We start from the raw sequence: 14984 nt of genomic DNA, 5'->3' as shown, positions 1-14984 counted from the left end.
CAAAGGGTCTGAATACTTACATAAATAAGGTATTTCTGTTTTTTTTATATTTAATACATTTGCAAACATTTTCTTAAAAACCTGTTTTCGCTTTGACATTATGAGCTATTCTGTGTAGATTGATAAGGAGTTGTTGTATTTAATCTGTTTTAGAATAAGACTGCAACGTGTGGAAAAAGTAAAGGGGTCTGAATACTTACCGAATGCACTTTAAATTGGGACTTGCGCTACTAAGGCACACGACGGCACAAACACGTTTCGTGAAAGTAATGATGTTTTTGTTTGGTTCTTATGGACAAGATAATATTTTTATTTGTCAAACAGCAGTCAAGCATCGATCACAATGTCACCAGAATAAGACCCTCGATATTTATTGGAAAGGAGTATCAAGATAACCTTGCACTTTCACCAAACTGTGAAGTTAATCTGTAGTAAACTGCATGGTTTCCCGAGCGGTGGTGGGAGGACCACACACCGTATTTATATATATTGTTTTTTAAATTTCACCTTCATTTAACCAGGTAGGCTAGTTGAGAACAAGTTCTCATTTGCAACTGCGACCTGGCCAAGATAAAGCATAGCAGTCTGAACAGACAACAACACAGAGTTGTACACATGGAGTAAACAATAAACAAGTCAACAACACAGAGTTACACATGGAGTAAACAATAAACAATAACAATAAAGTATCATCGGGTGACTCCAAGTTTGCTTCCATATCATGGTTATTATAGCAATATTTGTACATAAATCCGTTTACATCGCCATTTCTCGCATAATACATTTAATCGACTACCTAACTATACGTCTAGAAAGTATAGTACCGGTCAACTTGGAATAATTATGTTGTCATAATCTATTAATCATTGTGTTGTCATTATGTGGTATGACCTATGAATCATTATGTCTAACATAGGTTGTAATATACTTCCTCAGTGATTTGACCCACGCACCGCTCGCTACTGCTACTCATGTGATGCTGGGATACATAATATACCCAGTGAGAGTTTGGTGTATAGCCGGTTCCGTGATGATATTGAGAAAAGCATGGTCATTTATGGCCATGTGTGTGTAATTGAATAATCTGATGATGTGCTGTGTAGCAATTGAGGTAGAATTCAAGTTATCGAATTCCCAGAGTGCCCTGCTAGGGTGAAGTAGTTTGAAGATCTGTGCTGTACAGTAGGTCTCCTACGGGACGGGAAGTAGTTGAAGTAGCAAGGATCTGGGCTGTACAGCAGGTCTCCTACAGGACGGGAAGTAGTTGAAGTAGCAAGGATCTGGGCTGTACAGCAGGTCTCCTACAGGACGGGAAGTAGTTGAAGGACCGAGGATCTGGGCTGTACAGTAGGTCTCCTACAGGACGGGAAGTAGTTGAAGGAGCGAGGATCTGGGCTGTACAGCAGGTCTCCTAAAGGACGGGAAGTAGTTGAAGTAGCAAGGATCTGGGCTGTACAGCAGGTCTCCTACAGGACGGGAAGTAGTTGAAGGAGCGAGGATCTGGGCTGTACAGCTGGTCTCCTACAGGACGGGAAGTAGTTGAAGGAGCGAGGATCTGGGCTGTACAGCAGGTCTCCTAAAGGACGGGAAGTAGTTGAAGTAGCAAGGATCTGGGCTGTACAGCAGGTCTCCTACAGGACGGGAAGTAGTTGAAGGACCGAGGATCTGGGCTGTACAGTAGGTCTCCTACAGGACGGGAAGTAGTTGAAGGACCGAGGATCTGGGCTGTACAGCTGGTCTCCTACAGGACGGGAAGTAGTTGAAGGACCGAGGATCTGGGCTGTACAGCTGGTCTCCTACAGGACGGGAAGTAGTTGAAGGAGCGAGGATCTGGGCTGTACAGCAGGTCTCCTACAGGACGGGAAGTAGTTGAAGGAGCGACGGGAGCTGTGGAAGCTATGGCAGTGGATGCCCCGCAGCCTGTAGAGATTCAGAATGTCGTTCACCAGTTGAGGGATACTGATACACTGATTTGTGACGAAGGTGGATTTTGTGGCATTTATTACGCAGGTGATTAATTGTCCTGCCCAAACGAACAAGACGTTTAAGAAACTGTATATAATTGTATGTGCGGCTGAAAGGTTTTTGTAATTAACTGCCGAAGCATTGCAGGGAATGAAGACATTCCCCACTCTCGGGCCCCTGAGACTGTGTAGGGGTGTGATTTGGACTGTGACAGAAGGAGTGAGAGGGTTTTTTTGATTGATCCATTTTCGTATTTTGTCTGATGTCGTTTTACCCGCTTTTCTGGAATGGACATGACTTTTCCCCCCGCAGTTCACTAACTGTACAGTAGGTGGACACATACACATTACATTTGTGTGAACGAAACAGGAACTTCCGGGCAAGCGCACGCCATTCTTCGGAATAAAGAAAGCGCCAGAACTCTTGATGTTAATATGATACCTTTTGTCTCTGTTTTAAATGTATGGCTACAGGTATGTAATAGCGTGTTCAAACGTTGGAAAGAACATGTCATTAAATTCTAGCTAACAAATCGGTATCATCACGTTTGGTAAAGGTTTTAATTGTATGTGTTGTTTTTCTGTCAAACCGAGTGAGTGAAGAACGTGATAAAACTATTTTACAAGTCACATAAGTTAGCTAGATACTTTGGCTTTGTCTGAGTGAATGTACGATATCTCGTCAAGATAACTAAATAAACCACATTTCTTTGAGATTTCTGAGTTCGTTTGACGTGTTATTGGTTTTGTATCGGCGTCAACGGACTTCAGTGCAAGCAGTGCGGGTGCATGAGAGAGGGAGACAATTTCACTGTTGCACTACTGTGTGTGTGTGTGTGTGTGTGTGTGTGTGTTGGAGTGTCAGTGTAGAATATGCGAGTGTCCATATAGCCAGTGCAAACATAAGTAATTAACGGGGTCAATACAAGTTGTCTGGGTGGCCATTTGATTAACTGTTCAGCAGTCTGATGTCTTGGGAGTTGAAGCTGTTCAGGAGCCTTTTGGTCCCAGACTTGACTTGGCGCTGAATGTATCAGTTGTCTACATGTGTACTAATATTCAGACACATTCAGTTGTATTTATCTTTAGCTATAAATGTTACTATGGTGTGAACGGGAAATAATAATTTGTTTCTGAGTGAAATAATACAGTGAAGACAAGGTTATTCAGGAAAATAGTACATAGTGCTGCCTAAAACGTGTATTAACGTTGTGTAATTTAAAGTGTGCACTTTGTCTAATGGGAAATTATTTAATGTTCTGTCAATGCTTAGCTACCTGATCTATTGAAATGACATAATTAATAGAGAATAAAGAAAGCGCCAGAACTGTGAAGACAATAACTTTTGTATGTTTCTCTTTATTACTACAGGCCGACTCCGATCAAGTCTGAGGCCGGTAACATCAACAGTGAGGACAAACCCAACCTGCCTCTCTCCTTCCACACTGAGTCCAAACCTACAGTCACTGGGTCCTGATTGTGACAGTGGAGCCCAGTTTGCACTGCAGGATCCAGAGATGGCATCAGTGAAGCTGGAAGACTGCAGTCAAACACTGGAGCTGAATGTCAACATTAAAGATGAAGAAGAGGAAGAGAAGATTAGGACAACTGTTAGTCATGGTAAGAGCTGGTTCTATCTTTCTAAATTAGAGGTCAACCGATTATGATTTTTCAACGCTGATACCGATTATTGGACAACCAAAAAAGCCGATACCGATTAATCGGCCAATTTTATTTATTTATTTGTAATAATGACAATTACAACAATACTGAATGAACATTTATTTTAACTTAAAATAATCAATAAAACTCATCAATAAAAACTATTTAGCCTCAAATAATGAAACATGTTCAATTTGGTTGAAATAATGCAAAAACAAAGTGTTGGAGAAGAAAGTAAAAGTGCAATATGTGCCATGTAAAAAAGCTAACGTTTAAGTTCCTTGCTCAGAACATATGAAAGCTGGTGGTTCCTTTTAACATGAGTCTTCAATATTCCCAGGTAAGAAGTTTTAGGTTGTAGTTATTATAGGAATTATAGGACTACACAATACCATCTGTATTTCATTTAGCTTTGACTATTGTATGTACTTATAGTATTGCCAGTGTAACAGTATAGCTTCCGTCCCTCTCCTCGCTCCTACCTGGGCTCGAACCAGGAACACAACGACAACAGCCACACTCGAAGTATCGTTACCCATCGCCCCACAAAAGCCGCGGTCCTTGCAGAGCAAGGGGAACAACTACTCCAAGTCTCAGGGCGAGCTGCTGGCAAAACGCACGACAGTGCTGTTTTAATGAATGCGTACGAGCCTGCTGCTGCCTACCATCGCTCAGTCAGACTGCTCTATCAAACATAAAATCATAGACTTAATTATAACATAATTACACACAGAAATATGAGCCTTTGGTCATTAATATGGTCGAATCTGGAAAATATCATTTCGAAAACAAAACGTTTATTCTTTTCAGTGAAATACGGAACCGTTCCGTATTTTATCTAACAGGTGGCATCCATCAGTCTAAATATTGCTGCTACATTGTACAACCTTCAATGTTATGTCATAATTATGTATATTCTGGCAAAATAATTACGGTCTTTGGTAGGAATAAATAATCTTCACACAGTTCGCAACGAGCCGGGCGGCCCAAACTGCTGCATATGCCCTGACTGCACGGAACGCAAGAGAAGTGACACAATTTCCATAGTTATAAGAAATTCATGTTAGCAGGCAATATTAACTAAATATGCAGGTTTAAAAATATATACTTGTGTATTGATTTTAAAGAAATGCATTGATATTCATGGGTAGGTTTGGTGCAACGACAGTGCTAAATCATCACCCGTTTGGCGAAGTAGGCTGTGATTCGATGAGAAATTAATGGGCACCGCATCGATTATATGCAACGCAGGACACACTAGATAAACTAGTAATATCATCAACCATGTGTACTTAACTAGTAATTTTGTGAAGATTTGATTGTTTTTTATAAGTTTAATGCTAGCTAGCATCTTACCTTGGCTTCTTGCTGCCCTCGCGTAACAGGTAGTCAGCCTGCAGGCTCCTCGTGGAGTGCAATATAAGGCAGGTGGTTAGAGCGTTGGACTAGTAACCGGAAGGTTGCAAAAACGAATCCCGGTGTTGACAAGGTAAACATCTGTTGTTCTGCCCCTGAACAGGTAGTTAACCCACTGTTCCTAGACCATCATTGAAAATAAGAACGTGTTCTTAACTGACTTGCCTGGTTGACATCGGCTCTGGATTTTTAACAGTATAACTTTAGTCCGTCCCCTCGCCCCGACCCGGGCGCGAGCCAGGGACCCTTCTGCACACGTCAACAGTCACCCTCGAAGCATCGTTACCCATCGCTCCACAAAAGCCGTGTCGTGGAGGATCGTTTCAAAATATAACACTTACAAGAACTTGTGAATTCAATATAGGCTTTTAATACAAACATATCAGAAGCCTAGATGGTCCGCGGAACACACACCTTCCCAGAGCACTGGCTCTGTCTTTATACACACACAGTATATGAGTCCATTCCATATGTTAATGGAGTTACTTCCCTCAGGTCATCGGCCACCATTATCTTTCAGTCCAGGCTTCCTCCATGTCCATGCCTAATAACGCCACCTCCTCTTCGTGCTCGCCTGTATCCGCTCTTGATTAGATTACAATGGTGGCAGGACCTTCTCGTGTCCTAAAATTAATATGTCTATCTTACCCTAAGCACTTATGGCCTTTAACCTAAGCACTTATGTTTGTTCCTCTCTATCTAATCTTTATAATGATGTCCTGCTCCTTCCATAATAGATAATGTATTTAAGGGTCACCTCCTCCTCTTTGCCCTAAGCCCTTATGCACAGTAAAGCACGTATGGCTTCGGCCATTACACTTATTTCTGTTTAATCTTTGGTTTCCTGTCCGCTTTCTGTTTGTGGTCTAATGTATACCTATCTTTGCTCAATAGTGTCATATCTGTCTCTATATGTAACAATAACTACAACAGCCACAGCCCTTGCAGAGCAAGGGGAACCACTACTTCAAGGTCTCAGGGTAAGTGACGTCACCGATTGAAACGCTATTCGTGCGCACCACCTCTAAAGCGCTAGCCGTTTCACATCGGCTACCCCCCTTTTGAACTCCTCCTTTTCCGCAGCAACCAGTTGACATCTGGACGGCTCTGACTTAGAATACGTGGACAACTACAAATACCTAGGTGTCTGGTTAGACTGTAAACTCTCCTTCCAGACCCACATCAAACATCTCCAATCCAAAGTTAAATCTAGAATTGGCTTCCTATTTCGCAACAAAGCATCCTTCACTCATGCTGCCAAACATACCCTCGTAAAACTGACTATCCTACTGATCCTTGACTTCGGCGATGTCATTTACAAAATAGCCTCCAACACTCTACTCAACAAATTGGATGCAGTCTATCACAGTGCAATCCATTTTGTCACCAAAGCCCCATATACTACCCACCATTGCGACCTGTACGCTCTCGTTGGCTGGCCCTCACTTCATACTCATCGCCAAACCCATTGGCTCCATGTCATCTACAAGACCCTGCTAGGTAAAGTTCCCCCTTATCTCAGCTCGCTGGTCACCATAGCATCACCCACCTGTAGCACGCGCTCCAGCAGGTATATCTCTCTGGTCACCCACAAAACCAATTCTTTCTTTGGCCGCCTCTCCTTCCAGTTCTCTGCTGCCAATGACTGGAACAAACTACAAAAATCTCTGAAACTGGAAACACTTATCTCCCTCACTAGCTTTAAGCACCAACTGTCAGAGCAGCTCACAGATTACTGCACCTGTACATAGCCCACCTATAATTTAGCCCAAACAACTACCTCTTTCCCTACTGTATTAATTTTATTTATTTATTTAATTTATTTTGCTCCTTTGCACCCCATTATTTTTATTTCTACTTTGCACATTCTTCCACTGCAAATCTACCATTCCAGTGTTTTACTTGCTATATTGTATTTACCTTGCCACCATGGCCTTTTTTTGCCTTTACCTCCCTTTTCTCACCTCATTTGCTCACATCGTATATAGACTTGTTTATACTGTATTATTGACTGTATGTTTGTTTTACTCCATGTGTAACTCTGTGTCGTTGTATGTGTCGAACTGCTTTGCTTTATCTTGGCCAGGTCGCAATTGTAAATGAGAACTTGTTCTCAACTTACCTACCTGGTTAAATAAAGGTAAAAAAAAAAATTGTTGTCTGAATGTTATGAAAACTTGAAATCGGCCCTAAATAATCGGCCCTAATTAATCGGCCATTCTGATTAATCGGTCAACCTCTAAATTAGACCTCTATAAGTTATGACCAGTCTATTGCTAGGTTGAATTCTGTCATTCCGACATCACACATCCCTGAACAGCGAAGCAACATTTTTAAAAACTTGTAACGCCTGCCTTTGCCCACACATTGTCTCAAGAACGTTGAACATGTTTAATACCCTCCATCACCAAGTTAGGCATTCCTCATTTCAAAATAGGCCATGGCATCATCACTGTCAATATTGAATGATAATTCTTCACGTTTTACCAGTGAAATGACCAAGCTGCGTCTGCATGCCAATCGTTTGATCTCAATCAATTTCATGGGAATATGCATTTAAATCTTCTTGAATTACTGTTTAGTTAGAAAATTAGAGCAGATGGTGTTAAATTATATAGACTTCCTGTATTTTGTTTTAATCAAAGCACATTCTGCCTAATGGCGCGCTGTTGCGTTTGGGACGATTCTGCAAACCATCCTAAAATCTCCTAAGAAAATCGGTGTTGTTTTTGTTGTAACAGTAATGTTATGCTATAATATTTGGTGATGTGGACTGCTAATTAATCATTAGGTGATCGTCCAAGACATTGATCTAACTTTACTAAACAAACACCATTGTGGCGGCTCATCACTCTTGCAGCACTACACCCCTGCAGTCTGCTGCACTGAACTAGTGATTGATGCTCACCTATCAATTCGTACTCTTTTGTCTCGTTCAACATTTGGTGACACAGAAACTAGAGAACATGTTTGGCTGTTTTTTATATATATAACAATGACATCAGTCAATTGAAATTAATTAGGCCCTAACCTGTAGATTTCAGATGACTGGGCAGGGGTGCAGCCATGGGTGGGCCTTGGAAGGCATAGGCCCACCCACTTGGCAGCCAGACCCACCTCAGGTCCTGGGCTGACGTTGTTACACTTGGTCTTCAATTGTGAGGCCGGTTGGATGTACTGCCAAATACTCTAATAGGACATTGGAGGCAGCTTATGGTAGAGAAATTAACATTAAATTCTCTGGAAAAAAACTGTACCTTTTTAAAGTGTCCTTTTATTGTTCCCAGCACAAGGTGCAACTGTGTAATGATTATGCCGTTTAATCAGCTTCTTGATATGCCACACCTGTCAGGTGGATGGATTATCTTGGTAAAGGGGAAAATGCTCACTAACAGGGATGTAAACATATTTGTGCACACAATTTTAGAGAAATAAGGTTTTTATGCGTGTTAGAAAATTTCAGAGATTTTATTTCAGCTCATGAAACATGGGACCAACACTTTACATGTTATATTTATATATGTTTTTCAGTTAGCCATTACTGTTCTCTCCATGGTCGGCTGGAATTTACCCTGAAAAGGATTTGAGAAATATGATTGGTTGAGGATAGGCCTACGTCTCGTTATGCGCTGCACAGAATGACTATTGTAGCTGGAAACAGATAGATATGGAATATCTACATAGGTGTACAGAGGCCCATTATCAGCAACCATCACTCCTGTGATCCAATGGCATGTTGTGTTAGCTAATCCAAGTTTATGATTTTAAAAGGCTAATTAATCATTACAAAACCCTTTTGCAATTATGCTAGCAAAGCTGAAAACTGTGGTGCTGATTAAAGAAGCAATAAAATGGTCCTTCTTTAGACTAGTTGAGTATCTGGGTCATTTGTCTGTTCGATTACAGGCTCAACATGGCCAGAAACAAAGACCTTTCTTCTGAAACTCGTATTCTTGTTCTGAGAAATGGAGGCTCTTCCAGGTGAGAAATTGCCAAGAAACTGAAGATCTTGTACAACGCTGTGTACTACTCCCTTCACAGAACAGCACAAACTGGCTCTAACCAGAATAGAAAGAGGAGTGGGAGGCCCCGATGCACAACTGGGCAAGAGGACAAGTATTTTAGAGTGTCTAGTTTGAGAAACAGACGTCTCACAAGTCCTCAACTGGCAGCTTCATTAAATAGTACACGCAAAACACCAGTCTCAAAGTCAACAGTGAAGAGACGACTCCGGGATGCTGGCCTTCGAGACACTATTCTGGTTAGAGCCAGTTTGCGCTGTTCTGTGAAGGGAGTAGAACACAGCGTTGTACGAGATCTTCAGCCGTTTCCAGCTACAATAGTCATTTACAACATTAACAATGTCAACACTGTATTTTTGATCAATTTGACATTTATGTGAATGGACAAAAATTGTGCTTTTCTTTCAAAATCATGGACATTTGTAAGTGACCCCAAACTTTATAATTTATTCATTTATTTCACCACTAATGGTAGTGTATTTATATTTTTTAACCGTTATTTAACTTTCTTAGCATACCTGTTATTGTCCCGGAATTTTGGATGACTGACGTGCCCAAAGTAAACTGCCTGTAAACTGCCCAGGAGCTAGGATATCAATATACTTGATAGCATTGGATAGAAAACACTGTCTGTGAGTATAACAGAACTGATATGTCAGGCAAAAACCTGAGGAAATTTTTTATTTGAGGTCACCGTTTTTTTCAATGCTTGCCTATGGGATATGCAAATCGATAGGACCTAGATTGCAGTTCCTATGGCTTCCACTAGATGTCAACAGTCTTTAGAAAGAGTTTCAGGCTTGTTTTTGGAAAAATGAACAAGTATTTGTAGTTTTTCCAAGGTGTCCCCCATTAGAAAAGTAGTCATGTTGTGCGCATCAACGAGAGTGCGCTCTTCATTATTTGTCTTCGCTATTAAACACACTATTCTCCATCTTAAATATTATTGTTTATTTAGATATTAGAATACCTGAGGATTAATTAGAAACATCGTTTGACTTGTTTGGACAAACTTTACCGGTAACTTTTTGGATTAGTTTATGTGCATGTTGAACGAGTGACCTACTGAATCAAGCGCGCCATCTAAACTGATATTTTTGGGATATAATGAAAGACTTTATTGAACAAAACAACCATTCATTGTGTAGCTGGGACCCTTGGGATTGCAATCAGAGGAAGATCTTCAAAGGTAAGTGATTTTTTTTAAATGCTGTCTGTGATTTTGTGACGCCTGTGATGCCTGTGCTGGTTGAAAAAGTATTTTGACGTGGGGAGCTGTCCTCAGATAATCGCATGGTATGCTTTCTCCATAAAGCCTTTTTGAAATCTGACAACGCAGTTGGATTAACAAGAAGCATTTAAATGATGTAAGATACTTGTATTTTCATGAATGTTTAACATTACGATTTTTGTATTTTGAATTTCGCGCTCTGCAATTTCACCAGATGTTGTCGTAGGTGTCCTGCTAGCGTTTGGACATGCACCCAAACAGGTTAACTAGGCAAGTCAGTTAGGAACAAATTCTTATTTTCAATGATGGCCTAAGAACAGTGGGTTAACTGCCTTATTCAGGGGAAGAACGACAGATTTTTACCTCGTCAGCTCAGGGATTCGATCTTGCAACATTTCGGTTGCTCTAACCACTAGGCTACAAGTCACCCGGTATGGCCAGAAGAGGACTGGTCACCGCTCTGAGCCTGGTTCCTCTCTCGGTTTCTTCCTTGGTTCCTACTTTCTAGGGAGTTGTTTGTGGCCACAGTGCTTCTACATCTGCATTGCTTGCTCTTTGGGGATTTTAGGCTGGGTTTCTGTTAAGCACTTTGTGACAACTACTGATATAAAAAGGGCTTCATAAAATACATTTGATTGACATGTATATCACACCAACTGACTGGTTCTTCTGATGTTGTTCACACAGGAGACCATGTTGAGACATTCTCTACATCCAGGGAGCAACAGCAGGAAGATCAGAGAGCTAAGAGGTCTCATCTCTGCCCACATTGTGAAGAGATTTTCCCATTTCTATCAAAGCTAAAAATACACCTAAAAACACACACAGGAGAGAAGCCTTACTCCTGCTCTGACTGTGGAAAATGCTTCAAAACATCAAGGGTGCTAAAACGTCATCAGAGAACACACACAGGAGAGAAGCCATACTCCTGCTCTGACTGTGGAAAAAGTTTTAAATCATCAAATGAGCTAAAAGCTCATCAGAGAACACACACAGGAGAGAAGCCTTACGTCTGCTCTAACTGTGGAACTAGTTTCTCTCAACTTTCCCACTTAAAATCACATGAACGTATACATACAGGAGAGAAGCCTTACGTCTGCTCTGACTGTGGGGTGAGTTTCTCTCGTCTGGGCACCTTAAAAACACACCAACGTATACACACAGGAGAGAAGCCTTACTCCTGCACTGACTGTGGAAAATACTTCACAACGTCAACTGATCTAAAAGTTCATCAGAGAACACACACAGGAGAGAAGCCTTATTCTTGCTCTGACTGTGGAAAATGTTTTAAAACATCAAAAGAGGTCAAAGTTCATCAGAGAACACACACAGGAGAGAAGCCTTACTCCTGCTCTGACTGTGGAAAATGCTTCACAACATCAACTGATCTAAAATTTCATCAGAAAACACACACAGGAGAGAAGCCTTACTCCTGCTCTGACTGTGGAAAAGGTTTTAAAACATCAAATAAGCTTAAAGTTCACCAGAGAACACACACAGGAGAGAAGCCTTATGTCTGCTCTGACTGTGGAACTAGTTTCTCGCAACTTTCCAACTTAAAATCACATGAACGTATACATACAGGGGAGAAGCCATACTCCTGCTCTGACTGTGGAAAATGCTTCAAAACATCAACTGTGCTAACAGTTCATCAGAGAACAGACACAGGAGGGAAGCCTTATTCCTGCTCTGACTGTGGAAAAAGTTTTAAAACATCAAATAAGCTCAAAGTTCATCAGAGAACACACACAGGAGAGAAGCCTTACGTCTGCTCTGACTGTGGAACTAGTTTCTCGCAACTTTCCAACTTAAAATCACATGAACGTAAACATACAGGGGAGAAGCCATACTCCTGCTCTGACTGTGGAAAATGCTTCAAAACATCAACTTTGCTAACAGTTCATCAGATTACACACACAGGAGAGAAGCCTTATTACTGCTCTGACTGTGTAAATGCTTCACAACATCAACTAAGCTAAAAGTTCATCGGGGAACACGTACAGGAGAGAAGCCTTACTCCTGTTCTGACTGTGGGGTGAGATTCTCTCGACTGGATACCTTAAACACACACCAACATATACATAAAGGAGAGAAGCCATACTCCTGCTCTGTTTGTGTAAAATGCTTCAAAACAGCAACCGAACTAATAGTTCATCAGAGAACACACGCATGAGAGAAGCCTGCTTACGTCTGCTCTGACTTTTGGGTGAGTTTCTCTCACCATAGCAACTTAACACACCAATGTAGTCACACAGGAGAGAAGTCTTACTCCTGCTCTGTGGAAGGGTGGGCGTTTAACTCAAACTTCTAGCCAAAGGCTGCTGTGTTTAGAATCTCATCAAGGAGGACTGTAGCATTTTAGCTAATCAGCAACTTTGTAACTACTTACTACTTTATAGCTATTACTTAGCATGTTAGCTTAGCATGCAACTTTGCAACTACTTACTACTTTTTAGCTATTACTTAGTATGTTAGCATATCATACATATTACAAGTTCGTAACATATTGTATGAATAGCAATGCGTAAAATAACGTAAGAATTGTAATTCGTAACATACGATACTTCCTAGAAATCGTATTATACTGAACAATTTAAACACAACAATTTCAAAGATTTATAGTTTGTATAAGGAAATCAGTCATTTTAAATAAGAGGCCATAATCTATGGATTTCACATGACTGGGCAGGGGCTCCGCCATGGGTGGGACTTGGGAGGGCATAGGCCCACTTGGGAGCCAGGCCCATTCAATCGGCATGAGTTTTTCCCCACAAAAGGTCTTGATTACAGACAGAAATACTACTCAGCCCCCTCCCAGACAATCCTGCAGGTGAAGAGGTCCTGGGCTGCTGTGGTTACATGTGATCTGCAGTTGTGAGGCCGGTTGGATGTACTGCCAAATTCTCTAAAAGGACGTTAGAGGTGGCTTATGGTAGAGATATACATATTGAATTCTCTCCTGCAGTCATCATGCAATTGCACATTCCCTGAACTTGAGATATGTGACATTGTGTTGTGTGGCCTTGTATTGTCCCCCAGCACAAGGTGCACTTGTGTAATGATAATGCTGTTTTATCAGCATCTTGATATGCCACACCTGTCAGGTTGATGGAATATCTTGACAAAGGCTGAAATGCTCACGAACAGGGATAGTAACTAAGTTGTGCACAACATTTGAGATAAAATTAGCTTTTTCTGCACATGGAACATTGCTGGAATGTTTTATTTCAGCTCATGAAACCAACACTTTACATGTTTAGTTTATATTTTAGTTCAGTTTATATTGGTATTGTAATGTAACCTAACATACTAAATGTAGTGTCACGGCTGTTTTTGTAATACATAATACGTTTTGCTCTGAGACCAAGTTGTCCCTCTGCATTATTCTGTGGGATTGAGCTAGTAGACACTTCTTTAAAAAACATTTTTTGAACCTTTATTTAACTAGCCAAGTCTGTTAAGAACTAATTCTTATTTACAATGATGGCCTAGGAACAGTGGGTTAAATGCCTTGTTCAGAGGCAGAACAACAGAGTTTTACCTTGTCAGCTCGGGGACCTTTTGGTTACTGGCCCAACGCTCCAACCACGAGGCTACCTTCCGCCCCTAACATGTATCAGATTGAGATGGTGTGATGATCACTTTTCACCATTAGTTTGGCAGGATTATTTTACAACTTTATTTAATGATACACAGTTTATGAAATGAATCCATGTGTTTATTAATTGTCTTTCAAACTAGATGAGTTATTTTAGTTACTGATCATGAATGTGTTTGGATAACTGCATTGAAGCAAACTTTATTGATCTGCCAATGAAAAATAAAGTTACATGAATATGTACTGGTCAACCTCTTCTTCTCTTTAGTATTCAGTTCTTCATATTAGATCTGACAGTATGAATGGTTCTTATGGTTGTATTCAGTTCTTCATATTAGATCTGACAGTATGAATGGTTCTTATTGGCTGAGTGCCTGGAGTGTTTTTGTATGACTACAGTCAGGAGTTCTCTCTGACCCTGTGATGTCACCACCACATTAAGTACATTCATCTTAAGATAGCCAGGTGAGACAACCACATATCACAGTAAACACATTTCTCCTCAATTGGTCAGTGTCACATTATTATTATTATTATTATTATTATTTGTATTATTATTATTTGTATTTTGTGGGGGGGGGGGGTACTCTTTAAAGACGTAGGGTTTCAGACCATTTCGGGCAGATGGGCAGGTACTCTGCTGTCCTAGCATCAGAAGGAAGCTGGTGCCACCATTGGGGTGCCAGGACAGAGAAGTTCTTTGTCTGGGCTGAGAGGGAGCTTGACCTCCTGTAGCAGTGGGACGGCTTTGAGTCCAGAGGTGGCAGACCTGAGTGCTCGGGTTTGAGCCTGAAGGTAGAGCTGTGGCAGTTCCTCTTGCTGCACCGTAAGTAAACACCATTGTCTTGTAGTGGATGTGAGCTTCGGCTGGACGCCAGTGGAATGTACGGAGGAGCAGGGTGACATGGTGGAACTTGGGAAGGTTAAACACCCAGACGGACTGCAGTGTTCTAGATAAGTTCAATGGCGACCCATCATTCAGGACAGGTGAGCCACCTGTTTTGAGCCCCACAGTTATAGCGATAAAGTGTGAAAAAAATGATCTGTTTGCAACCAATGTAAAAAAACATTTATAATTGAGTTATTAATAA

General features: G+C 41.0%; 1 protein-coding gene across 1 annotated transcript; it reads left to right on the top strand.

The window, feature by feature from the left end:
- The first annotated feature begins 3341 nt into the window (after nucleotides 1–3341).
- Nucleotides 3342–12376, top strand: LOC139412714 (zinc finger protein 135-like). Its single transcript, XM_071159378.1, has 2 exons — nucleotides 3342–3584; nucleotides 10983–12376. Exons 1-2 carry the CDS (start codon nucleotides 3482–3484, stop codon nucleotides 12272–12274), a joined length of 1395 nt encoding a protein of 464 aa, XP_071015479.1. The 5' UTR covers nucleotides 3342–3481; the 3' UTR covers nucleotides 12275–12376.
- The last annotated feature ends 2608 nt before the right edge of the window (nucleotides 12377–14984 follow it).

Source organism: Oncorhynchus clarkii, chromosome 7, assembly GCF_045791955.1.
Source record: "Oncorhynchus clarkii lewisi isolate Uvic-CL-2024 chromosome 7, UVic_Ocla_1.0, whole genome shotgun sequence".
In the NCBI taxonomy this organism is placed as follows: Eukaryota; Metazoa; Chordata; class Actinopteri; order Salmoniformes; family Salmonidae; genus Oncorhynchus; species Oncorhynchus clarkii.
Note: the sequence above shows the minus strand (reverse complement) of the source record. Positions and strands in the feature narration are given on the sequence as shown.

Coding starts and splice junctions, on each gene's coding strand:
- LOC139412714 (XM_071159378.1), top strand. CDS start 3,482: ATGGCATCAGTGAAGCTGGAAGACTGCAGTCAAACACTGGAGCTGAAT. Junction 3,585..10,982: donor TAGGACAACTGTTAGTCATG/GTAAGAGCTGGT, acceptor TTGTTCACACAG/GAGACCATGTTGAGACATTC.